The sequence below is a fragment of the Ascaphus truei genome, chromosome 21, assembly GCF_040206685.1.
Source record: "Ascaphus truei isolate aAscTru1 chromosome 21, aAscTru1.hap1, whole genome shotgun sequence".
Taxonomy (NCBI): Eukaryota; Metazoa; Chordata; class Amphibia; order Anura; family Ascaphidae; genus Ascaphus; species Ascaphus truei.
The window spans coordinates 17,316,824-17,342,887 of NC_134503.1; the positions used below are offsets into that span (position 1 = coordinate 17,316,824).

General features: G+C 44.8%; 2 protein-coding genes and 4 non-coding genes across 10 annotated transcripts in view; 5 read left to right on the forward strand and 1 right to left on the reverse strand.

Annotated features, from left to right (window-relative positions):
• LRSAM1 (leucine rich repeat and sterile alpha motif containing 1) overlaps window positions 1–17,248 on the reverse strand; it is a 52,854-nt gene extending 35,606 nt beyond the window's left edge. Inside the window, exons 1-9 of one of the 5 annotated variants that reach the window (XM_075579176.1) lie at window positions 17,010–17,248; window positions 13,419–13,526; window positions 11,263–11,319; window positions 10,752–10,796; window positions 9,010–9,087; window positions 8,155–8,223; window positions 6,501–6,585; window positions 4,158–4,279; window positions 2,901–2,991 (exon numbers count right to left, since the gene is read on the reverse strand). In XM_075579176.1, coding sequence (XP_075435291.1) covers window positions 2,901–2,991; window positions 4,158–4,279; window positions 6,501–6,585; window positions 8,155–8,223; window positions 9,010–9,087; window positions 10,752–10,796; window positions 11,263–11,319; window positions 13,419–13,493 — 622 coding nt within the window. In that variant the 5' untranslated portion in view covers window positions 13,494–13,526; window positions 17,010–17,248. Of the gene's footprint in view, window positions 1–2,900; window positions 2,992–4,157; window positions 4,280–6,500; window positions 6,586–8,154; window positions 8,224–9,009; window positions 9,088–10,532; window positions 10,695–10,751; window positions 10,797–11,262; window positions 11,320–13,418; window positions 13,527–17,009 lie in introns of those variants that run through there. The other 4 variants (XM_075579174.1, XM_075579173.1, XM_075579175.1 and 1 more) reach the window with 4 other exon arrangements.
• Window positions 17,249–17,755: 507 nt separating this feature from the next.
• Window positions 17,756–25,765, forward strand: RPL12 (ribosomal protein L12). The gene is made up of 7 exons (XM_075579185.1): window positions 17,756–17,927; window positions 19,657–19,730; window positions 20,023–20,121; window positions 20,969–21,050; window positions 22,883–22,969; window positions 25,148–25,260; window positions 25,706–25,765. Exons 1-7 carry the CDS (start codon window positions 17,891–17,893, stop codon window positions 25,709–25,711), a joined length of 498 nt encoding a protein of 165 aa, XP_075435300.1. The 5' UTR covers window positions 17,756–17,890; the 3' UTR covers window positions 25,712–25,765.
• On the forward strand, window positions 19,445–19,575 carry LOC142472457 (small nucleolar RNA SNORA65). The gene has a single exon (XR_012789707.1). It is a non-coding gene; the product is annotated as a small nucleolar RNA SNORA65 (small nucleolar RNA).
• LOC142472456 (small nucleolar RNA SNORA65) lies at window positions 20,769–20,898 on the forward strand. The gene has a single exon (XR_012789706.1). It is a non-coding gene; the product is annotated as a small nucleolar RNA SNORA65 (small nucleolar RNA).
• Window positions 21,483–21,613, forward strand: LOC142472459 (small nucleolar RNA SNORA65). Its single transcript, XR_012789708.1, has one exon. It is a non-coding gene; the product is annotated as a small nucleolar RNA SNORA65 (small nucleolar RNA).
• LOC142472460 (small nucleolar RNA SNORA65) lies at window positions 24,266–24,396 on the forward strand. Its single transcript, XR_012789709.1, has one exon. It is a non-coding gene; the product is annotated as a small nucleolar RNA SNORA65 (small nucleolar RNA).
• Window positions 25,766–26,064: the final 299 nt, after the last annotated feature.

Below are 26,064 nucleotides of genomic sequence, written 5' to 3' on the forward strand. Positions count from 1 at the left end.
AATTGATCTAATTGCATACGCAGACTGGGTATCCAAGATGTATCCTTTGACAAAGTTAAACGCGTCAGGTTAGGAGAAGCTCTCACTCAGGGGATTAATTGCTTACATGCTCCTTATATTTACAGTCCATTGTTTTGTTTTCTTGCACTTCTAGGCGCATACCAGTATATGGCTGCCTTCTAGGCGCATACCAGTATATGGCTGCCTTCTAGGCGCATACTAGTATATGGCTGCCTTTGAGGCGCATACCAGTATATGGCTGCCTTCTAGGCGCATACCAGTATATGGCTGCCTTCTAGGCGCATACCAGTATATGGCTGCCTTCTAGGCGCATACCAGTATATGGCTGCCTTTGAGGCGCATACCAGTATATGGCTGCCTTCTAGGCGCATACCAGTATATGGCTGCCTTCTAGGCGCATACCAGTATATGGCTGCCTTCTAGGCGTATACGAGTATATGGCTGCCTTTGAGGCGCATACCAGTATATGGCTGCCTTCTAGGCGCATACCAGTATATGGCTGCCTTCTAGGTGCATACCAGTATATGGCTGCCTTCTAGGCGCATACCAGTATATGGCTGCCTTCTAGGCGCATACCAGTATATGTCTGCCTTCTAGGCGCATACCAGTATATGGCTGCCTTCTAGGCGCATACCAGTATATGGCTGCCTTCTAGGCGCATACCAGTATATGGCTGCCTTCTAGGCGCATACCAGTATATGGCTGCCTTCTAGGCGCATACCAGTATACGACTGCCTTCTAGGCGCATACCAGTATACGGCTGCCTTCTAGGCGCATACCAGTATATGGCTGCCTTCGAGGCGCATACCAGTATATGGCTGCCTTCTAGGCGTATGCCGGTATATGATCATCTTTGTAGTTGTAAATGCATACACCTGGCACCCTATACATGAGTAGATCAGCCTCCTTCTAGTAGTATTTCAGTATATGGCCCTTCTTCTGGGAGTATATGGCAACCCTTTTACGTTTATATAAGTATATTGCCTTCTTTCTAAGAATATTCAAGTATACTGGTCTCTTTCTAGGAGGATAGAAGTACAGTATATGACCCTCTTTCAAGGTGCATACACATATTTGACACTCCTTTTTAGGAGGATACGGTCCTCCACCAAAGAGTTTATAACTATACTGCACTTCATCGAGAACAATATAAGTACCTGGTCCTCCTTCTAGGAGTGTATGCATACATGGCGTTCTTGTTGGAGTATATAAATATGTAATAAGTATATTGCCCATCATCTAGGAGCAATAGAATATTTGGCCTCTCGAGTATAAGTGTATTGGACTTCCTCTTAGGATTATACGAGTATATGGAACTTGAAAAAGTTGCTACGCTCACGTAGTGGGTTTTTAAGGTGGTCGCAAATTACCCAGGCTGCTTCACTGCAAGAGAAGCCTGCAGCGCATTGCTGAGCCGATCAGTAACAGCAGTGGTGTTCGTGAGCCACACCTGCGCTTGGAATTCACGTGTTTTCCACGGGCGCGTTCAGGTGATGCAGGCGATACTGGCTGCCCGTCACTGTCCTCTCAGAGAGAAGTCCTGGGCTGTATCAGTCTGGTCTGTCCTGCCCTTTGATGATGTAGAGGCCCGAATATTTGTATATACATCATGGAGGGAGGATACTATAGGACCATATTCGGTCATCTACGTTAGACGTGCGCAACCTATGGGTCGCGGCCCCATTGGGGGTCGCAAAGGACCCAGGCAGTGTTAATCTTCTGACCGAAACTAAAGAAACTAACTTGCACTACGGCAGCAGCAGTGTCTCCCTCCGTGTCTCTCTCCCTTAGCTCCCTCCGTGTCTCTCTCCCTTAGCTCCCTCCGTGTCTCTCTCCCTTAGCTCCCTCCGTGTCTCTCTCCCTTAGCTCCCTCCGTGTCTCTCTCCCTTAGCTCCCTCCGTGTCTCTCTCCCTTAGCTCCCTCCGTGTCTCTCTCCCTTAGCTCCCTCCGTGTCTCTCTCCCTTAGCTCCCTCCGTGTCTCTCTCCCTTAGCTCCCTCCGTGTCTCTCTCCCTTAGCTCCCTCCGTGTCTCGGTCTCCCCTGGATGACATTCTAGATGCCCGATTATGGGCATATCCATATTTGGGCATCTACGACATCAGCCAGGCTGACTGAATGGAGCCAGAGACACTGCTGCTGCTTCTGCTGGGGAGACAGAGACAGGGAGGGTGAAAAGGAGGGAGAGAAAGGGAGAGAGAGAGAGAAAGAGAGAGTGAGCGAGGGAGGGGGAGACTCGTGTAGTGGACATTTAAATGTAGGGGTCGCGGCTAAAACAAAAAGTTGCGCACCACTGAACTATGCCATCAAGGGGGTTGGACAGGACATTTAAATGTCCTGTCCAACCCCCTTTATGACATAGATGTCTGAATATGGTTCTATAGTAACCCCCTCATGACGCAGATACCCATATTCGGGCATCTACATCATTAAGGGGCAGTACAGCCCGGACTGACTGCTCGGGGAGACAGAGAGAGACAGACTGCTTCTGCCCCTCTGCACAGCTCTTCCAGACTGGTGGCTGGCCCGGGAGGATTAGCACTGCGGGGATCCCATTCAGAAGCATCTACCCCCGCGGGGTTAATCCAGCCAAGCCGCTTACTGCTTTCGAGGCTGCGTTCGTGCGGCAATGGGGTCCGGCGTCCGCACACGATCACGGCACAGAGAACAGCCAGTCTTACATCTGTAAGTACCGGGAGACACGGCGGGTTTGGATAGTGCTCAAAACAGTTACGCAGTATTGCCAATTAAATTAAAAAAAATTTTTTTTCAAAATCAGGCGGCTTTGTGAGGCGCACACACCGAGGGATATTCACCAAACTCCCACCTCACTGATCAGAGCTTAGTTAATCCGGCCCATTGGCTCTGGCCGTTCCTTCTTACCTTTGCACAGGTATTGCTGGATGGCCTCGGTCCCTTCACTGCACACAGACGCTGGAGGGAACACCATGGCTGAGGCATCCAGAGATAGGGTCTACAAAGTGGAAAAGCAGCTTAAAAAAGCAGCAATCCTCCCATTTCAGGGGGGGATTTTTTTTATATACTGTATTAAAACCGGCGGTCCCCTGCAGCCGAATGGCGATATTCTGAGCTCCAGTTTCCAAGGTATTTACCCGTTTGTGTGCCAGTTAAATAAAGGAAAATTAAAGATAGCTGCCAGGGTAATCCACCAGGAAGCTGCGTCTTCATGCCCTGATGACATTACGGCTTCTGATTGGCCAGTGAGGCGTGGCTCGCAGCCACAGGAACCAGAAACACAGGTACATAAAAAGGTAATGGTCTCATGAACCGTAGGGTTCCCGGGTATAAAAATAGCAATAGAGATTTCCTGGTGCCAATTTCATCAAACAAAAAAAAAAGGTACTAACAAAAATTTGAGAGAAAGGGGGGGGGGGGGCCTGGTTTGCTGCCTTAACCCTTAGGGTGTCCAAAATGACGTACCCTGGACATCATGAGGACGGGCACACTGGCGGCTCACCATGCCTTTTTTTAGGGGAGATTGTGTTCAGAGCACAATATGAATGGAAGAGGAGGACCCTCCCTGCATACATGCCACGGTGTGAGGTTTGGCCCCATGAGGTCACGAACGCTGCCCCTTAATCGTCACTAGACCCCCACACTGGGCCTCCAGAAGAATATTTTGGATTCTACAGAAATAGGATATTTTTCATGGTTGTGCTTTAAAGTGGTATCCCCGCCCAGGACCAGTGTGATTTCATTTCATAGTGGGTTTGTAAATATGGTGAGACTTGGGAGAGATTTCATTTCCTCCGACTGGTCCCCTGTGTCTCATGTCACTGTGTGTTCAACAAGAGTTTGCACAGGCAGAGCCCCCTCTCTCCCCCTCCCTTTACCGTCTCTATTCTATAAGGACAAGGTGAGTTAAAGGTAATGAGAAACCCCTCGGCTGCCCCTAAGAAATGCAATGTATAATTTATTTCTAGAGAAACAAAATCAAACAACGCTTTGCTTTTAGCACCGTTAGATTAGTTTAAGGAAGCCAATGAGTTTGTTACATTATGTACTTAATTTTTGGGGGGCCCTACAACACCTTTAAGAACTGCCAGTGGGAGCTGAAAAACTTTACATATAGGAATACTTTAAATAAATATGGGATCAAATAGAAAACGGCGAATTCACCTCCAGTGTCCGGACATGAGCCAGTGTCGCCGGCAGCTCCTGCAGCCTATTCTCGCTGACGTTTAAGGTGCGGAGGCAACGTAACCCCTTCACAGTCTGGGGTAACTGCTTCAGTTTGTTCCCTAGAGATGCCAAGAGAAGAGACATTTGATGAAGGTGCCGATTAACCATTTGGGTTCTCCAAGACGCAGGTCACTATGTCATAGGGTCTGCCACTCTAGGGGCCTCGTGACATAGTGAGTACGCCATGCCCGGAGAGGGTTGGGTTTCTTTTCGGGTTAAAATCGCGTTCTGCGTTCCCATGGAGCTGCCGGAGAGCATCAGTTTCCTGACTTATGGCCGCAGTGGCACTCAGATACCACGACATCCCCCCCGGCACTCAGAGGGTTAAACAGTCTGATGCGCCGGAGATTTCGCCGAAACGGGATGCTTACGGGGGTGATCCTGCGCATTTGGCCCGTTTCATGGGGCCGCCTGGGAATATTGCGGGGCTCGGTGCTGGAGCTCTTACCTTCTTCCTTCTCCATCTCTTCCTGCGGGGTACCTCATCATGGCGCCGCCACGGCAAATGGCGGCACCTTGCCATGACAACGGGACGTCACGTTGCTATGGCGCCATGATGAGAGACCCTGCAGGAAGAGATGGCGAAGGAGAAGGTAAGAGAGTTACAGAGGCCCCGCGCTCTCCCCCCGGCAACAAGTTCAATGGTGGTGGGGAAGAGCGAGAGGCGCCTGTAACCGCGGGGCTCGGTGCGACTGCACCGCCATCACGCCGGCTCTGCAAAATGTGAACAGCTGGAGCGAAGACAGAGACATTGACGCACAAAAAGAGTTCAACTTATTTTCTTTTTGCCAAACGTTCAACAAGGGGCCTTCCCAAAGTCCTCAGTGGATTCAGGCGACAGAAGCCACAGCCCATTCACTTGAAGGGCCTGTAAGGGGTCGTCCAATGTGTTATGGAGAAGCACTGCTTAGCAAATACAGCCCTCAGTGTCCAGTCACAAGTAGCCCTGCAATGGCACACTATGCTTCCTTAAATAAATCAATCAATCACGCAAATCAGGGGGCGCTTCGAAAATGCAACTGTAAAATCAATAATAACAGGAAAAACTAGGGGGAAAAGAAAATATGAAAAAGTATATAAAAATTCTAGTTATAGCTCATAAATAGGAAATTTAGTGCGTTTGCCTTATTTCTATACCGTTTTTTTTTTTTTAAAGGATGTTTACCACCCTGCCCCCTTCCCCGGTATCCCCCACCCCCACCCCCCCCCCCCCCCCCCCCCCATTTTCCCCTTTGTTTTGTTGTGCCCATTATTATTTAGTTGTTGAAGTAATGTGGGATGTCGAGAAGGACCCCAACAATTTGACCATTCGTTATATATATCCGTGAGTCCGGACCGTGTGTGCCCCCCAGTTTTGTTGTATGACATCCTTAATGCTCCTATTTTATCTGTATCCCATTTGAAAAATGTCAATAAAAAAATAAGTGCAAAAAGAAAGAAATAAATCCGTCTCTCACATGGATCAATAAGTAAGGGCTTAATGAATACAGCGAGATACAAAATCTGTGACAAAATGGCTGTTTTCGTCCAGAAATTCACTTATTACAGTTTAATGAATAAGCTCCTTGGGAGGGATGTGATTTCCACTGGCTTCTCCCTTTAATCAAACGCTGTATGCTCAACAAGAGTTTGCACAGGCAGAGCCCCCCTCTCCTCCTCCCCTTATCTTTATTGGCTCTCAGATAAAGACAGGATGGAAAGAGAGAGTAACACAATTCACTTTATTGACAAACACTCCATTCGGAGGCCCCCAAAGAACTGCAATTTCTAAATAATTATCAAGGCAATAACATCTTTACTTCCATGACTTTTTGATTATTTTCAAGGAAGCCAATTAGATGGTTAAATTCCTTACAAAAATGTAGGGTTTTGTCTTTTCTCGCTGGCTTTGTGGGATTGCTCCTATAAGCAAGTTGACCTTCCAAAAGGCCAAAAGAACCAGGAACTGTAATATGGGGAAACTGCAAAGATGCACCCATGAGAAGTCACAAGCTGGGTGGAATAAATTACTTCCATGTGAGTTTGAAGTTCCGATGTTCCTGTTCTACCTGTCGCTGAATCTATTCCATCTGATAACAGGGCTTGTGAAGAACGCAGAATATCTGCTGAAAACAGGGCCGCACCCGGGGGAAGCTTATGAAAAGACCGTGACTACCATTGGTATTCACACACGTCAATAAACAAATTATAATTCAAAGTGACATTTTACCCGCATGTATGAACACACTCTGAGCTCTAAAATCCCCCCCATCTATCCATACTGTGATATTGTGCTTGTACCTTTCACATTGAGGGTCTGGAGCTGGATAAGGTCTCCAGTGGACGCAGGAAGGGAGCTCAAGAGGTTTCTTTCAACGTTTAACACCTGTAATGGAGAAGAAAAAAAAAAAAATGAGAACGACTGGTATAAAATGAAAAGACGTTAAAACGTTCACAATACTCTACAAAAAAGGAAGCCTTTTAAATGACAAATCTCGGTTCAATCTTTTCTGCAGCGCAGGGCGGCCGTTTTCACGAATTTTACCCGTTTCTGCATCCAAACGGATGACAGGCTATGTGACGCATTTCATGATATTTGAAGCTTTTACCATGATTTTTTTTTTTTTTAAAGAACTTCTGCGATTTTCAATACATTTACACGTAATTTGCCGCCGTAAACAGCCCCCACCACAACGCAGCCAGCCGTTCGCCCCGCGGGAAAACGGAAACAGACAACCTCTCGCGCCAGCATCCCTTCTAGCAATTTTTACTGTGATTGGTTGAACACTGCGGCGGGAGCTAAATTTTAGTTGTAGCAAGAAAACCGGTATGTTGTATTGTCAAGTTATCAACCAAATCGAGTTGGCTATGAATATATACATTTGCTTGCGAGGGCACCATGCACCGAGTGTAAAAACACTTTGGATAGCTTGGTACTTCCGCATTTTGTGCCAAAACATAGATTGTGTGTTTTATGCGTTTTTTACGGATTTTTTTGCAGGCCAAAGTATATTGGTAACAGCCCTGCTAAAGGCTATTAGAATTCAGGTGTACAACATAGCGTTCAGTACGCCACAAGCCCGTTTTAATAAGCCTTTTTATGCTGTATAAAGATATATTTGTCCTTTTACTCAGTAACACTACAAAGATAAGTTATTATTATGTATTTAACACTTTGAATTCTCTGAATGATTGCGTCATCCATGATTTTGCTGTATATTTAGCATTATTTATTATTTATTTATAAAATGTTTTACCAGGAAATAACACATTGAGAGTTACCGCTCGTTTTCAAGTATGTCCTGGGCACAGAGTTAAGATGACAAATAATACATGGTTGGCAAAGTGTGCCCACCTCTTCCGATCAGTAACACGCCCTTGTTTTTCTTAGGGGAAGTTTATAGGGAACACACGCACAGGGGCTGTTTTTGTACCACTTTTACAGTAAGAATTCTTTATTTTATTTATTTTTTTACGATTATAATTTTCTGGGAAACTCCCTTTTATAATTTTGTATCAAAATGTCCGCGAACTGCTTCATCTCCATCTTGCGTCAATGTATCAAGGTCTTTCATTCCATTTCTGCCCTGCGTGAGTCAGCTCGCGATTTGGGGTGTTTCAGTAGGAGGCGTTGGGAAGGCATTACATGATGTATAGATTATATTGATACGGATCACACTCTATGTTTCCGCGCGTCACTATTTTATCTCGTATTTGCGTCTCGAAAATCTGCCAGGTCTGAGGTAGCGTAAACTTCTCTGGCTAACAATTTGCAAACAGATAATGGAGCAGTGCGGCAAAATAAAATTATATTCGCACTTTCTTCGCGTTGATACATCTCCTCCTCCAACCCCCACCTCCCCCCCCCCAATGTGTTGCAGGTCCCTCCAGCACTAAAGGCCATTTTCGTTTGGTCCAGAGCCCCACTGCTTTTTGATCCGGTTGCTCACTTTACCCGTAAGGAAGTCAGCTGACCAATATCGACAGGAAGTGTCGTAATCTGGTTGTCATGGAGATCAAGAACCTAAAAGAAACAACAACAAATAATATCAACTGCCTTCAGTTTAAAAAAAATAGTTTGAATTTCTCAAATACTGTAACTAAATGTGAAAGTGCGCGATTTCATGCAACCTCTGCGAAAGAATGAGAGAAGTTTGAAAATGTGTGACAAGTCATTCTTTTTTGAAAAGCAGGCAAATTGGACACAAATAACCTGTCTTTCCTCCCCGCTCATCATCCAAGGTGACTGATAGTGGGTGGCCGCTGGGAAAGTTGCCCCAGGCACGGTGCAGGAAGGGGAGCAACTTGCCTACAAACTGGCTCTAAGCCCCCCCCTTCCCCCCCAAATTAACTAATTTGCCAGGCACAAGTCATGCAAAAACTCTCGGCGAGTCCCCTCTCCTGATAGAGGGATCTGTAGTGTGACATGATAAATGCGGTCTAAGGCCGCGTTTAAAGTGGCCGTACGCACGTGACGTCACGCGCGAAACAAGCTTGAAGGCGATCAGGAAGCGACAGGGAGGCCTGGCGTCCCTTGAGTGGTTCACCCTCATTGGCTGAACCACTGACGTGACGCGGCCGTCGTGCCGCAAAAACAAATCCAGTGGTATTTTCTATAATCGCGTGCACTGTGTGCGTTCGTTGGTATTCATTAGTTTGTTCCGGTGGCGCGCAGAGTCACGTGCGTGCATGCCGCCACTATAATCGCGGCCTAAACTTGCATTGGAGACCACATGAACAGCGAGGAATTTATACGGTGTCAACGTTTTAGGATATGAGATAACGCACATCGGAACCGCAATAAACTTACCTTTAAGGTTGCCAGGTCTAGAAGTTGGCAAGACTTGGGAACCAGCTGTGTTAAATAATTGCTATGAAGGATCAGCACCTGTACAGAAACAGCAATTGGATATTTGAGGCATACAGCCCAAGGCTGGCCATGATTTCACCCACTAAAGCTTCTCCTCTGGACACCAATTCCACCTGCAGAACAGCAACACAATAGACTCAACCAGTACAACAGATGACCTCTTGAAGGTCCCCTGACTCCAGGCCAGTTCTACACTCAAAAGCAGGGTTGTGAAAAGGTGGAAGCTGCTTCCCTTTTTGACCCATGCAAAAGCTCTGCATTTGAATCCAGGTAGGGCCTTTAAGTCACCCGGATTTTGATTAGGACTAAAGTTGGGCAAACCAGTCCAAATCCGTTCCCCGGAATTCCGCAGATTGTTTTGACCAGAATCTGACAAACTGCTGAGGTAAAAGCTTCCACCGCAGGTGCGCCGTCAGGCAGGTGGCGAAACGTGCGCGTCGGGGCTCGTTTTCTGTATGCCGCAGTGTCCCTGAAAGAACTCCACGTGTCTGCCGCAGTGATGTGCGAGATGCCTCTTCACTTCTAGACGGAGCACCTGCGGTGGAAGCTTTTACCTCAGCAGTTTGTTAGATTCTGGACAATGCAATTGGGACACTTGATAAGTATTGCAGCAGCCACACACACACACACAGAGGCGTCATCTCTGCTCCTATTGAGTTGTAAAGTTATTGTACAGTCATCACCTCTATATGTTTCAATCTGTGTATGCTGCTCTATTATGAGAGAGGTGGACCCAGATATCTTTGCGCTATTGTCCTATTGGAGTGTCTTTAGGTATTAGACCGGTCGGTCTGGGCGATTGGTAGGCTAATCATTTGCCACCATACCTAAGGGTTAGCTAATATATAGATAGAGGATGAGACACGCACTCAGTCACATAAGTAATAGAGGTGGGGTACTTAGCTGCCGGTGCGCTGGTCCTGGGGAGCTCCTGAAATCCCAATATGATCCAGTATAATGAAGAAACAGGCACACGGTGTTAAGCATCAAGGAGGTATAATATGCCATAAAGACCAACGTTTCGGCAGTCTAATACTGAAGGCCTTCACCTTGAGACTGCAGTATTAGACTGCCGAAACGTTGGTCTTTATGGCATATTAAACCTCCTTTATGCTTAACACCGTGTGCCTGTTTCTTTATTATACTGTACGTAAGCTAATATATACACTTTATTGTGTCATCTGTAGCCATTACAATGCTTGTTCCTACATACAGTTTCTATAGATACTATTAGTCACTCTTCATTTTCACCTGTGAGGTCTCAGCCTATTCATTCTGTCTCAGTGACACTGTGGCATGGTTTTAATTAATACATGTTGTTTGTGATGCAATTAATAAATGTCATATTTTTGTACGCTAGAGTGCTTGTATTGGGATACTTTTATCTCTTGGTTTGTTTGTGTAATATACACATACACACATACATACATACACATACAGCTTAGAAAGGAACTTGAACACACTGGTGAACAGTCTGTATCTGTTAACTCCTTTTCCATCAGAGCACCAACACCTTTGCTCCCTGAGAGGCCGGCAAAACCATACATTGCTGACTCATCGGACACCAAGGGATAGACGAGATGTGATCTAATCCTCCAGCACTGGCCTGTTACAGTGTTATTCCAACCTAGCATTAACAGCTCAGCGAGTTGGGGCGTCAGGAGATGCATGCCGTTTCATACCTTTTTCTGCAGAACTCGACACATTGAAAAGGCCCCATCAGGAGTCTATAAGCAGACAGAGGGCTAATTAATGAAGGATCAGGAGTAATTACAGGTGCAAAACTCACAGGGGTCAATGCAACATCCTGCACCTATGTATCAAAGTATTTTGCTCTAATTATGTCCTAGCTTGCAAATTGGGGAGGGTCAGTAGGAGTTGCATGGTGTACAGATTATAATCAGATGTATCACATTCTGCGCTTCATTCTTTTCCCCTTTAATTTGCCAAACGAATGCTCCCTATCCCAAGTCGACAATTCGGAATCCAATGTTAGAAACTATTCTTCTTGCATACACCATGCAACCCCGGTTACAAAAAAAACCGGAGCAGTGCCTCTATACACGCACTTTCCTCTACACGGACCCCACCGTGTTTGCATGATTTAGCGTTGTGTTAATCTAGAAAGTAATATCACTATTTTTTTTTACCAACTGATTTACAGATAAAATAGTAACCCTGAGTATTAGTTACCTCTGGTAGTTCACATTTTGAGATGTCAAGGATATCATCAGCTCCAGCTCCCTTAGCCTAGAAAGAGAAAAATGATATTCAGGTCCATATTTACTAAGCGGTCGACTACCTCAGCGGTGCACAAACTGGGGGGCGCCAAATTTTCGGGGGGGGGGGGGGGGGGGCGGCGCGGCAGTTATAGAGGTCCCATGCTCTCCCCCCCAGGCATTTCAATTAAATGCCGCGAGACCTCTATAATTCCCTTCCCGCGACGCGTCGTCCTGGTAGCCCGGCGTCAAATGACGTCACATTACCATGGCAACGCGATGTCACATGACGCTGGGGTCGAGCAGGGGGGGGGCGCGAGGTGCCAAGGAGAACAGGCGGGGTGTGCGCACGGGGAAAAGTTTGCGCACCCCCTACCTCAAGACTTAGGCCTCGGACATGGTCAAAAAGACCGTGCTGAGGCGCGCTGAGCCGCACTGAGGGAAAACATTATCCCTATCAGCGCGGCTTTAGACGGCGCTTCCGCACGCTTCCGCAGGCGTGCGGAAATGCAGGAGACAGGCAAGTTTACATTTTGCCGCTGAGTGAAGCGCAGGGCCAGTCACGTGACTGCCAGAAGCCAATGGCAGTCCATGACGTCGGCGCCATGACGTGGCGCCATAGCCCCGCCTCGCCTCCCTGGCCCGCCTCCCACCCGGCACACAAGCGCGCTCGCTGACGCTCATGCAGGGACACGAAAAATCTCCTGCTTGAGCAGGAGAGCATGAGTGTCAGCGCTGCCCAGCGCTCTTCATATCACCATGTACCAGGCCTTAAGGTTTATGCCAATTTCTAATTGCATTAAATCACAGAACGCATTATACTTCATTCATTTAACCCTCTGGGCATTTTCACATATTATTCCAAGGGTTCTCAACCCCAGTCCTGAAGATTCCCTATTCCCCGCCCCCACCAACCAACAGGTCAGGTTTTCAGGATATCCCTGCTCATGCACAGGTGGCTCAATCAGTAGCTCAGTCTTCTATTGAGCCACTGATTCACCCACCTATGCTGACGCAGGGATATCCTTAAAACCTGACCTGCTGTGTGGGGGGGGGGGGGTGGATAGGGGTTCTTGAAGACTAGGGCTTAAAACCAATGTATTATACTAAAGTCTAGTCCATAGGACAATAAGAAATTGTATTCATTCAGTATTAGATACCTGCGATATTTGGACTTTACCTTGGGGTTAGCAGGCTTGAATAAAAAAAAAAGTTTATCAAAAGCAGCAACTAAACGGCTCCTTTGTTATAAGATATTTAGGATTAACATGTAGAAATGTCACTAGTATATTGCAAGCCAATTTGGGAGAAATCGCTGGAATTGTATATTGCTTTTCCCTATACTGTATGCAAGGCCAATCTTTTTACCAGATGCATAAAAAGGGTAGGGGGGCAGGTAAAAAGGGTAGGGGGGCAGGTCGTGTGTCTGTGTTCTACCATAAGACACCTCCTAGAGCTGAAGGACACCTTGCATCATATTAACTTGAATGGGGGTCTTCCAGTGCAGTGAGGGGTTTATTAGCAGAAGGCTGCTTGCTAAATTACTGTCAATCCTTTTAAGAACCTGTAGGGGATGTATAATAACTCGCTCGGAGGCGCTTTCTGCTGTAATGTTGATGCAACAATGCATTTTCTTTACCGATGACTCTAAACATTAATCCATCCAACAATTTCTTTCTGCTTTTGTGCTGCCAAGTGTTGCACACCCCTCTGGAAGCAAAAGGGTTAAACAGTTTCAAGGTCCTGCCGCGGTCTCAGTCAAAGGCAACTACCACAGGAGAAAAAAACAGGCGCACCAACAAGGTGCTCGCACCCCAAATATCATAGTCCTGCCCCCAGCCACACTGATCATGCTTCCAGGAGAGCTGATCAACCCCCCATACCAGCTTCCCCAATGCTATATTATGAACACAGCCTGGTTCAGGGAATCATGCAATCATCCAGTGTGAAAGCAAACGGCTTGAAGACGGAGGTGTGATGTAGTGGTTTAAGAGTTGCCATGATGTACCTAGCACGCCATGACCTAGGACGTTCTAGGTACGTCATCAGAGAACTGCAAAGGTATTGCCCAAAACACATACATAAGGTTGTTCGTTCAATGCCTGATCCTTCCTTGGTAATAAAGCTTACCAGACACATCTGATATTCAAGGCGTTTTCTTGCCTCCCCGCTCGGTTTTCGTTTACGGAAAAACAGCGCCATCATCTTCCACCTAGATCCTCTCTGCCAGCAATACCTCTATAAGAAAACACTATAATCAGGACATGTGGTGGGTGTTCAATGCCTTGCTGGTCCTTTTGACAGTAGGGGAATTATCGCATCATTTGCATCCTCTACCTGAGATACAATTGCATAAGGTTTCCTTTTATTCAAAGTGCAGATGTAGCAAGGCTTGCCGTCCTCGGTGCCGCGGGCAAATAAGCAGTGTCTGCCGCCATGGAGTTTCCGGGGGTCCTTGCGTCTGAATGGGACCCCGTGCCGCATTAACCCTTCAATGCCGTGGTCGCGTGGCAGTGGCACCGAAGACTTAGTCTTACTACTTTTTTTTTGGTTTACTTTTTCAAACGCATATTTAAGTTTCAAACATTTAGGGAAAAAAAGTGAGAGGAATCTATCATTTTGCCATTTATTGATGATGTCATATACGGCACAGGAAGTTATCACAGACATCGATGTAAAGACACAAGATTAACCTTTTGGTTTTCTGGAGGCGAAAGGGATAAAAAGGGGCAAATCTCAGATAGAATACATAAACAGCAATTTACAACTTCTATTATTGTCAGTCAATGTCACCATGACCAAAGCAAATACTGTACTTGCCTGCTGTTGTTGCTTTGGAAATTAAGAACAAATTCCTATCCTTTGGGGGACTCTGAATGGGGGAGTATTTGTCAGACAACAGTTTTCTTCCCCTTAATCCCCAACCTGCCCTCATCAGAAAGCCAATAAAGATAAGTGGAGGGCCCTGCCTGTGCAAACGTTTGCTGATCACACAGCGACATCAGATCAAAAATGGAGCAGCCAGAGGAAATCAAACCCCTCCCAAGTCCCTTCTCGTCCTGTTTACACACTAACTGCAACAAATGATATCAAAATAATAATAGGTGTCAAAAGGTGTCCTGGTGTCACGTTGCCACGGCAACGTCACACGACCCCGCGTGACCAGGAGAGTCTGAAACAAGGTAAGTAGAAGTTTACAGAGGCCCTGCAGCTCCCCCGGCATTCATTTAAATGTATTCAGAAAGTGTGCGGGGGCCTCTGTAAACCCGGCAGCCCCCCACCACCACTTTGTGCACCGCTGCTATAAGGATCTCCAACATGGATGCCCCCTGACTTCGCTGTCTCTACCAACATGGCCACCAAGGCAGGAAGTCAGCCTCTGTTAGAGCTGGATTGCTCACACCTGCCTTCTCCCTTTATAAAGGCTTCCCATTCCCCTCGCCTGTGCAAGGTACTCCCTAACTGGTCTCCTACTGGAAACTTATTGCTGTTTTGCCTGCCTCAGCCCGACTACAATACTCATATTTATTTGCGTTTAGATGGTCGCTGTATCTGGGTACTTTCTACTGGTGTTGGTCCGCAAGCTGAAGTGAAAGTGGGTCATGCATCAAGACAATAATCCTAAACATACAAGCAGATCTACACAATAATGGCTGCAGAAGAAGAAATTCTGCGTTTTAGAATGTCCTAATCAAAGTCCAGATCTAAACCCCAGCGACCTGAAGCGAGCTGTCCATGCAAGGAAGCCCTCAAATGTCACTGAGTTAAAGCAGTTCTGTCAGGAGGAATGGGCCAAAATGCCTCAAAACCGATGTGAGAGACTGACCGGCAGTTACAGGACACGCGCAGTTGAAGTTATTGCTGCTCAAGGGGGCGCCACCAGGTCCTGAATCTAAAGGTCCACCTACTTTTTCACACATGAATGTTTGATCATTTGTGGATAAATACATGTTGAAAAAGTATCATGTTTTTGTGTCATTTGTTTGACCAGGTTATCTTTATCTATTATTTGGACTTAGCTTAAGATCGAACAACATTTTAGGATCGAAACGTGTGAAAAGTGGTTCACAAACTTTTTCTCGTTGCAATTGTACAACTTACAATTAAAATGAACCGCTGGTGTGCCAAATTGATTAAAATACTGAAATATCTTCTGGCATGATCATTACATATATAAAATTATTTGTTTCTACTTTGTATGCTATGTAGGTCCTCCCCGGCAGTGAAAGGGTTAAGAATGTTGACGTTTCACATTAGGAATTTTTTGTCAACATTGTACTTCATGAAAATGACTTCCTGGTGAGTGGGTGAGTGACCTTCCCCTAGTTATACCCTTCAGCGCTTGGGGTTACACTAGCTCAGGGTGTGAGTTAGTTGTATTCAAAATACTCTGGCCGGTTAAGTCTGGCCATATGACTGGGTTCTCTCCCACCATCTCCCCAGATTAAAATGTTTACATTGCTCTCTTAATATGCAGCGTTCGTTTAATTGCTTTATTCACTGAAGCCAATTAAAAAAAATATATATAAAACATAATTAAGAAGCTTCTCAGTGAGTGAAGGCTGTTATGTGTAGGAGATGTGTTTCTGCAGCTATCTCTCGCTTTTCTCTCTCTACATACAGTAGCTAGCAATCTCCAAGAACCCTCCTGTTTCACCATCTGTGAGTGTCAGGCTGTCTCTTAAGTCCCTCTCATTGTCCAGAGCTGTCTATGTGTGCCTCTCAGGCTGGCACTCCCTCTCTCTGTCTGGTATCAGACCGGACTTCCTCTGCGAATTTCAAACTAACAGTTTGTTGCAAAATGTATCTTTTTTTTCTTGTCCATTTCCATATCTCCTGTCAATTGTTTCCAGGCAGATCAATGTACAAGGTCCGATACACATCCATCTGTAGATTGTACCATGTCACTTATAGTGTTGGTATTATAAGTATTTTAGAACACATTAATATCGCAGGCTCTATGGTTTAAACTATATACGTGCTGTCCGAGACGCTATTAAGTAAAGTTACGTGACTTAAGGTACCTTCATTGCCATTTGTACTGTCCGTTATAAGACAGACATATCTCGTGACTAGAGGTACTTTATTCAATTATTGATGTTCACTCAACTGCAAGGATCAAAGTATCAAAAAAGAAGTCTAACAAAAATTGTGGTTCCTTCCTTTTTAGTTTGGATGCCTTCAGTGGGGGATGGGATAACTATTACAAAGAGCCAATGTTAACATCAAGATCCATGACTGATTTAATAAATGATCAACAGATTATAGGAAAGTCACCCCCACCTATTTTATTATACAAATAAATCCAGGAATAAGTGTTCTATTGGTAAATGTTCTTGTCATATAATAAATGGCCTGTTACGTAGCTGCTCACTTGCCTGTAAACTCCTGTATCTCCCATTGACAGAGGAACTACAGTGTACTGCACCAGTTTTAATGTGCCCAGTGTTGGAGATTACAAGCCATATCACTTGTAAACAACATCTGAAACCTCACCATTGCTTCCATTACAGAGCATCTCACTTTGCAGAATATTATACCATCCTCCATCTAACCAGCATCACTACAACAATTACACTGCTTAGTTTTCTACAAAATCCCACCACCTTCACAAATAAATAATATATAATATTTATATTTAATACTACAGATATAAACACATATCATATGCTCGCCCTATGGCAACAAGGCATGTTAAGCAGGGAGATATGTGGTACTCACGGTTATTTCCACCCCCTGAGGGGGAGAGGGTGGGTGTCCAGGGGCAGGCAGGGGGTCTGGGGTCTGGGCTCTTGGGATCCTCCCTCACTCAGCTGCCTGGCAGTTGACATGCAGAATCACTGCAGCCATTGCAATCAGCAAGTGCGCTTCCGGGTTCCCTTCATCACGTGACTCACATACCATAAAGACTAAACCGATGACAGGCTAGAGAGGACCCTATGGGTCAGCTTTGTGGTTTGTTGTTTATATCTAATATAAAAACATAAAAACGAATACAAAAAAACCCCAAATATTTAAGGCAATTATCAAATGAACTCAACTACTGCTGTCCAGTGTAGTACAGTGAGGTTGATTTGAAGCTATCTGTAATTAAACGTTGTATATTGGTATAATTACATACATGATGGTGGTTGAATTAATGAAAATACTTTAAGAATACTAAAGGCATTAAACCGTGTTTAGTTTGATTGTCAGCAGATAGATGATAAAGATATAGCAATTTGTTTTCATTTTATATTTTAGACAATTTAATCATTCATATATTTAGGAAAAGATTCGCGTATAAAAGTCAATGTAAGGCTGTAATCGTAATATTATATATAAAAAATGGTAAAATGTTACTGCCAGTAATAATCCATGTATTGTAATTCAAATGACGCAATTTGCCTCACTCAACATGGCAGCCGTACGTGTCACCAACGGTACTCTCGCGAGGTTTCGATCATTTATAAACCGTCACCGCTTTCATCCCACCCTCTTTTTCTCGTTCTGCTTCGCAGCTGGTAGAGGTGCAACTGAAAAATCGGTCGTCCCGAATCCGGGTTCATCCGACACCGAAACCGGTCCAAAGTGAAGCGGACAGCATTTAATATCTTACAGCCATGCCTCCTAAATTCGATCCCACTGAAATTAAAGTCGGTATGTGAGACGATTGGGGAAAATATGGGCGCCAAAGCGGAGCCCCCATGACCCCCAGGCTTCGGGCGGCCGACTAGGCCTCAGCGCAGGAGGCGCCGCTTGTGGTTTATGACGGTACATGTCGTGTGGAGGCCGGGCAGTGCGGAATCTCTCGGGTTTGGGGTATACATCCAGGTTTTTAACACTTTACTTTTCACATCCATCCATGATGTGAAAATTTCTTAGGGGTACTATAATACCAGCGGGGGCTGCAGTCACACCAACGTGAACGATTGGCAGCTGATCTGCTTAATATGTCGTATATAAGTCTTGATCAATTCTTTAATTGCATCTTTTTTTTTGTTAACTATATGAAGCCAAATTTGCATTTATATTGCTATTTTAATGAGATTTTTGCAGCTAAATTGCCTTCTTGCCAGACTTAATATATTTTTGTATTTAAGTTTTTATGTATTACTAGATCAGTGTTTAAATGAAATAATTTTATCTGCTGAGAAATCACTTATTTTAAAGATGCATTGTCAGGAGGAATTTATCCGGGGGGGGAAGAATATTTGGGCTTGTTACATAAATGGGTTTTGGAGTTTGCAAATGATTCACTGAGGGTTTTGGTTAGAAGGGCCTGGTCCTTATAATTCATGGACATCCATGTGACTTAAGATGCCTAGTAGCAAGAGTATTCAAAGTAGCAATTTGCTTTTGATCTCTCAAACAGATTATTTTTTATCAATCCTAGTTAGTGTCGTTTTACTAATTTTCTCTCTAATTATTCTTCCTGGTAATGCACAGGTTATTAAGAATTTATATTAGTGTTAGGTACCCTTGAGATGTGGTCTGCCGTGTAGGGGCTCAAGGGCTTACAAATTTGGCCAAAGAGTTCAACTAAAAGACCATTTTATTAAAAAATATATATATTATATACACTGTACCATGTAAGTTTCATTGGATGTCGCACTGAGCTCTGTCTGTGTTCCATGTTCTGTCTCTGGTTTTAAATAATTTTCTCTGAGCCGGATTCCAGCATCGAGTTGTTGCCGCAGACATTAATATATCAAACTCCTGTAGCCCGATGTTGGTAGATCCTTCACCTCCCTGATTGTTGCGTTCAAGTGGCAGTCCAAGCATTAAAAAATGCATTAGGTGTTACATCTTAAAATAAGATAGGAAGTATTTAATACTGCAGAGCTGGTTTATTTACATTTAAAAAAATGTAGGATATTGCTTGGATTGCTTTAAAAAAAAAATCCATCCGTAAATGGTTAACTTTAGGCCATTTACTGCTACTTGGGAGGGGATGCTTGGCATCTGGTACAGAAGGCAGAGCTGTAACATCTCGTGTTATATAGTACAGCACTAATACCTTTGCAGGTATCTGCAGAGCCAGGCTTGGTTGGTTCTGTTTTCCTTATTGAGACCGGGTGACATTTTCAATGCAGTAGAATTTCTTGGAATCGCTAGGTGACTTGGGTATGGGCGCTTTTCCCCGCAAAGTATTTATTTCCACTTAATTCTAGCCACCCGCCACTATGCCAGTCTGCTTCCCTGTGACTTGGTGTATTCCAGTGGTGAGCTGAGAACAAAACTCATCTTAGGAAACAGGGCTTTTCTACACGTGAACAACCCCTGTGCCGAAAGATTGCGGACAGTCTAACCTAAATTAGCTAAAGTATTTCCAGTGGTTCTAGGAACAAGTTGAGACTAAGTGAGTTGACTTTTTATTTGCTTTTAGTCTTCCTGAGATGCACTGGTGGTGAAGTAGGAGCCACTTCTGCCCTGGCCCCAAAAATTGGACCTTTGGGTTTGGTAAGTGTTTTACCTGATGTTTTTATTTCTGTTAGACTACATGTTTCCCCCAGGATGCTAAATCGTTGCCAATCTATCTTGCACCCTTTAGTCGGCTCATGGTTTGTTCTGATGTGGCCATATTTATAATTATTATAAAGCCCAGTCACATATTACAGGTAGTGTATCTAGTCCAGATCTCGTATTTGCATGACTTCTGTATTGAACGGCACTGCCCGATGTGTGGGCATCAAATAATTGAAAACTGTTATTGCTGGGGAATCCAAATAAAGTAACATTATTTTTTTTCTAGTCTCCCAAAAAAGTTGGTGATGACATTGCGAAGGCAACTGGTGACTGGAAGGGGCTCAGGATCACGATCAAGCTGACAATCCAGAACAGACAGGCTCAGGTAAGGGGTGAGGCAAACAAATGGTGGAGGCTTTGTCCTGTTGGTCTCTAAGATTATAAATGTACGCTCATTGAGGGGCGATCCTGAAAGGAAGAGGGTGACCTTCCATTTCTGTTGTGGCTCATCAGTCGTGATCACTAGTCTGTAAACCTTTTGGCCTCTGACAAAGGGAATATAAGGGAATATCATGGTGTTACAAATAAGTTGACAAACGCATCACTATTCCGTGTGCTTTAGTTTTCTGGAACCTACTACACATGATGTATAGGATTGCATTGGCCACCTTTATAAGCACTTGTTGCAGTTTCCAGACTGGTTGTCTGCACTGTTGGTATCTTGGGCAAAGTTTGATAAGATGTAGCTGAGCTTTGGGCTAGTTAAATGCATGCCATGGTTCTATTCAATAACCAGCCATGACTTGCGTTGTTGGCCTTTAAGTATAAGCATTGGACCAAATTGAGTCCTACACAAACATATTTTTTTTATAATGTAGTATGCTTACTTATTAAAAGCTCCCAAATAAACAGTGTCAAGTTAAAATCTCCCTTCTCTCCAGCTACTATTAGTTGGAGCGTCTGCTTTGTAGTCCTTTATCTGCGGTTGGGACTGGAAGTAAAAGATGACGCACACGAATGCATTTAAAGCCACCCGCCACTATACCAGTCTAAATCTTGTGGCTCGGTGTATTCCAGTGGTGAGCTGATAATAAACCCCAACTTAGGAAACAGTGTCCCTTCTGTTTGTGAAAGGCACTGTGCCGAAAGATTGGGGACAGATGAGACAGATCAGCCCTGTTGAGCAGTAAAACAGTTTTTTTGTTGCTGAAATCCGATATTTGTCTCTTCAGATTGAGGTCGTCCCATCTGCCTCGGCTCTGATCATTAAGGCACTGAAAGAACCTCCTCGTGACAGGAAGAAGCAGAAGAACAGTAAGTTTCCTCTGGGATTGCTGACTATTGAATCCCCATGCTACAGTCTGTCATAATACATCTTATATTTAATAATGTCCATCTTTCAAATAACCCTTTTAGTGTACTAGATGGTTCTATAACCTTTGTGTCAGGATATTTGCATTGATGCCCCAATGCACATTTTTGGTTACTGTGTATAACATAGAAAACTCGTATACTGCTTTCAAAGCCAATCAACATAATCATGCACTGATATTTTGAGAGCGTCAAAATATTTGTGTACTGTCGATTGAGAAGATCTTTTGCAATCAAATGATAAATACAATATGTACGTTGCCTGTGTAGTCTGGTAATGTTAAGTTTGCTTATTTGTAGTACATTAACATATAGCATACATGGCTTGTTAGTGGGGTGTCTGTACCTGCAGAAAGACTATGTACTATACAGCCACCCGCCACTATAGCAGTCTTCTAATCCCGTGACTGGCTATAATCCAGTGGTGTGCTGAGAGGAAACACCAGCTTAGGAAACAGGATCACTCCACATATGAGTGACCTTGTGCCGAAAGACTGGGAACAGATTTGACCTTCCCACCATCATGCTGGAGTGACTGGTACTCTCGTGGCCATTCAGGGCAATGTATAATTTGCATGCGCGTGTCCATCATAAAGCTGTTGGGTTTCTATGTGGCTACAGAGGCTGTGTAGGTCATCCTGCTTTTCTGCAGTGGTTTTTTCTTCAAAAGATTGTTAAAGAGCTTGCATGGATTCTCACAGGATCTGAGGGTGTACGTTTTTGTTTCTTGGGGTACTGCTTTAATTGGAAGTAAACTCATTGGCCTTTCCTTCATAGGATGGAGATTGGGTTAAACCAAGGGGGTGTAAACTGGGGGCACGACCCCCAAGGGTCACAAGATTTTCTGGTGGGGGGGCACAGCAGTTATAGAGGCCTCGCTTTCTCCCGAAGGCATTTAAATTAAATGCCGGAGGACCACCTGAGGCCTCTATAACACTAACCTTACAGCGATGCGTCGAATAACGCTGCACAGTGATGTCACATGACCCCGCGCATCCTGGGACGTGGGGGCGAGCCACAGCAGGCAGGGGTGCGCAAGGGAAAAGTTTGCAATCGGGGTTAAACTCAACATTTTCATGATTGTGGCAATTTCTACCCCCAACCAGAAATGCATTGTTTAGCCCTGGAGTACCCCCTGTTTCCAGATATCCTATACTGTAAATGTAGTCCTTCCTAGCCTTTGACCCCCTGCATTATGCAGGCCGATAGGAAGCGGGTGGTGATGTGGTTTCCTTAAGTGCCATTTTGTCTCCCAGGAGGGGAGTGACACATGCTGCTTTTCCCAGTGAATATCTCTACGCAGAGGGTCCCCAGAGCCAAAAATAGTACGCCTGAACTCTGAACCCCTGCTTTTCATCCTGGTAAAGACTGGCGGTTTTGACTGCTGCTTTAACCTCTAGTGCTGATTTCAAACACATAGCAGTCTTCTGGTGCTGTAAATGTTCCGTTGTAGCGGTTTGAGTAGTTAATGATTCCTCAGGCCTCTTATATGGCTAGAGACAAATCCTGACTTTCCTACACGCGCTCCAGTACAGAGCTTTCTTGGCGAGTTGCGCATTAGAAAAAGTTTGGCATGAATAAATGGTGAAGCCCGTGGATTCACATTTACTGGGAGTGGTCCGTTGTAAAAGCGTTCAATCCTAGCCACTTTTGCGCAGAGGCGAGTTATTGCAGCAAATCGGTCCTACTGGTTACATCCGTTTACTTTCTGCACCTTGGTTGCACTGTGCAAGGTTAAACGCACACATCCTCAATGTATGGCACTTGTTTTACAGTTAAACACAATGGCAACATCAGCATGGAGGAGATAACTGCAATCGCTCGTCAGATGAGGCACAGGTCCCTGGCCAGAGAGCTCTCTGGTAAGTATCTTGGCTATTTCCAGTGTTTTGTCTAAAGCAGGGGTGCACGGCGGTTGCAGAGGGCCCGGTCTCTTCCCCAAGGCATTTAAATTAAATGCTAGGGGAGATGTGAGGCCTCTAACTTCCCTGACCTGCTCTTCTGCGTCGCCATGACAACACGGGGTCAAATGGCGTTGACGTCATGATGCAAAAGCCAGAGCAGCAGGTGAGGTGAGGTGGGGGGGGGGGGGCACAAACAAAGGTTTGTGCACCCCTGGTCTAATGTATACTGTTCCTGGTAGGCTGCCTGCTACACAGTTAAGTCATTGATGTAGTTATGAGTCAAGCTTTATGTGTGATGCACAATGCTGGAATGGTAATATTCTGCTCTGGCACCATACTGTCCTAGGCTTGGTGCAGTCCATTGCTGGAAAAGTATCAAAGGGGCAAAATGCAGACAAGGTAATAGAATAGGTGCAAGATCCAAAATATGAATTAATAGTAAATCCTGAATAGGACTTTGTTTTGTTTTTTTAAGTTGAAAGTGTTTATGAAAGTAGGTGCCCCTAGTATCGGGATGGACAATCTGACTTCTCAGATCAGTCGGTTCTGTGGAAAAGAGAATTGCAAAAGTTGCACTGAAAGGACCTTTGCCGTAACAGGTTTGAGGCGGGGGAATCCCTTGGTCTCTACTAAACTTGCATTGGAAGGTGATCCTGTGATTTTAGTTCTGTTTTGAAGGTCCCACATCACGCGGGCCAATAGCGAGCTGTAAGGGATAACGTTGCGACGTCTTTTTGGTACACGGGACCTTTAAAGGGGAAATCCAAACTCCTTTCTTTTCCCCATGGGATTGAAGTAGGTAGGGGGTCTCGAGCTGAACCCCAGTGATTTCAGCTCTGTGGGAACCCCCTGCTTCAAGAGAAACTTGTCTCCATAAATGATGCCTGAAGCTGTTCTGGCTCGCTAGCTGGGTTAATGACATGCCAGTTTCAAGGCTCCCGTTGGCCAATAGAAAGCCGTAATATCATCCGGTGCCGCTTCCTATTGGCACACGTGACACATGAGCTTCAAACTTGTAGGAGATACCAGCACCGCATGCTGAGCTCTGTATCCCAGGAAGCAGAAGGTCCCTGGACCGGAAATTAACAGTTCAGCTCTGTAGACCCCATGCTTTCAAACCTGTAATAATAAAACGCAATGCAGCATATGTAGTGCTGGATTAAGTTTACTTATTTGTAGTACATTAACATATAGCATACATGGCTTGTTAGTGGGGTGTCTGTACCTGCAGAGAGACTATGTACTATACAGCCACCCGCCACTATAGCAGTCTTCTAATCCCGTGACTGGCTATAATCCAGTGGTGTGCTGAGAGGAAACACCAGCTTAGGAAACAGGATCACTCCACATATGAGTGACCTTGTGCCGAAAGACTGGGAACAGATTTGACCTTCCCACCACAATAATGGGGTGACTGGTACTCTTGTGGCCATTCAGAGCAATGTATAATTTGCATGTGCATGTCCATCAAAGCTGTTTAAGTTTCTTTATGGCTACAGATAACTGCTTTTCTGCAAAAGTTTTTGCTTGAAAAGATTGGTTAGAAAACATGTTATAAATGAAAGGGGTGTCTGCTTCAAACCTGTGTTAAAAAAAAAACTGCTTGAATTGTTCCTTTAAACCGGCATTCTGCTTTCAGCCGGTATTATCTGAAATCAATGCGGTTCAGCCCTGGAAAGACCCTCTGCTGCAAACCTAGTAAAGATGAAGCATATCCCAGCAGTGGCCAACTCCAGTCCTCAAGGGCCACAAACAGGTCCGGTTTTAAGTATATCCCTGCTTCTGCACAGGTGGTTCAATCATTGATGGAGCCACCTGTACTGAAGCAGGGATATCCTGAGCCTGTCCTGTTGGTGGCCCTTGACTACTAGCATTGTGGTCGCCCCTGACCCGGCCACTTTTAAAGCTCAGTGGAATATTATACTTGCTGATAACTAGGTGTCCTACACTGTAAGGTACAAGTTCATCCCATGGAGTCTGCCCAGACGTCTTGTAAAACCTCAAACAAGGAATTCCAATTCCATTAAGTGTTCATCTTTACACTGGTGTTACGGTGATGCACAAATAGGCAACATGCTAGCTTCCACTGCTTGTTAAAGGTTGTTTCCCACGTAAACACGGTCTTGTTTCTTACAGGAACCATTAAGGAGATTCTGGGCACCGCTCAGTCAGTTGGCTGCAATGTGGACGGCAGACACCCACATGATATCATTGACGATATAAACAGTGGTGCAGTGGAGTGCCCAGCTGTAAGTTTGCGCCTTTCTCAACTACTAATGTAACCTTTCATGTCACTTGTATTACTGGTAACAGCCATTTAGCCATCACACCATCTCTTAGAGCAGGTGGGCCAACTCTGGTCCTCAAGGACCACCAACAGGCAGGTTTTAAGGATATCCCTGCTTCAGCACAGGTAGCTGATATTTAGACTAACAATTGATATTAGACATGCTTTTAGTCCAATTAGACCTAATAGTAAAGTACTTATTTATGCTGCACTATTGCAACTGGACTACCGGCTATTTCTATTTAATGTTTAACTTATTTTAACTACGATTCAAATGTTTTGGTAATACTTTGTAACTGACTAATGGTTTTGCTTTACAAACCTACCCCACTGTGTTTAAATTGTCATTATTCAGCCCGGTTTAACTGCACAGCAGAATTTAACCTTGTTTCTCTCTCTCTCCCCAGAACTAAGCTCACTGTGACGAGGAATAAAGAATGTCTTCAATAAAAAAAAACATATGAAAATTGCTTTTACACGTTGTGTTTTCTTTGGGAAGTTAGGTGTGGGGGGAGGGTGGTGTAACCTTCAGACAATTACCTCTTTGCCTTGCAGTCATGGCAGTGAAGCGGTTATAAACCCACAATAAGTGCTTATGCTGGAGAACCCACTAGTAGAGCCGTGTACCCCGATGTATAGTGACAATTGTATTTATAGTGGTTTTTGTCATTTTAGCTGGGGCTAATGAGATGATGTAAAAATCCTGGTTATTAGAAGTTGTTCAGATGAGAGCAGCGTTCCAGACACTCCACATGGAGAACCTGTT

Coding starts and splice junctions, on each gene's coding strand:
- RPL12 (XM_075579185.1), top strand. CDS start 17,891: ATGCCTCCTAAATTCGATCCCACTGAAATTAAAGTCG. Junction 17,928..19,656: donor TCCCACTGAAATTAAAGTCG/GTATGTGAGACG, acceptor ATTTGCTTTTAG/TCTTCCTGAGATGCACTGGT. Junction 21,051..22,882: donor CAGGAAGAAGCAGAAGAACA/GTAAGTTTCCTC, acceptor CTTGTTTTACAG/TTAAACACAATGGCAACATC.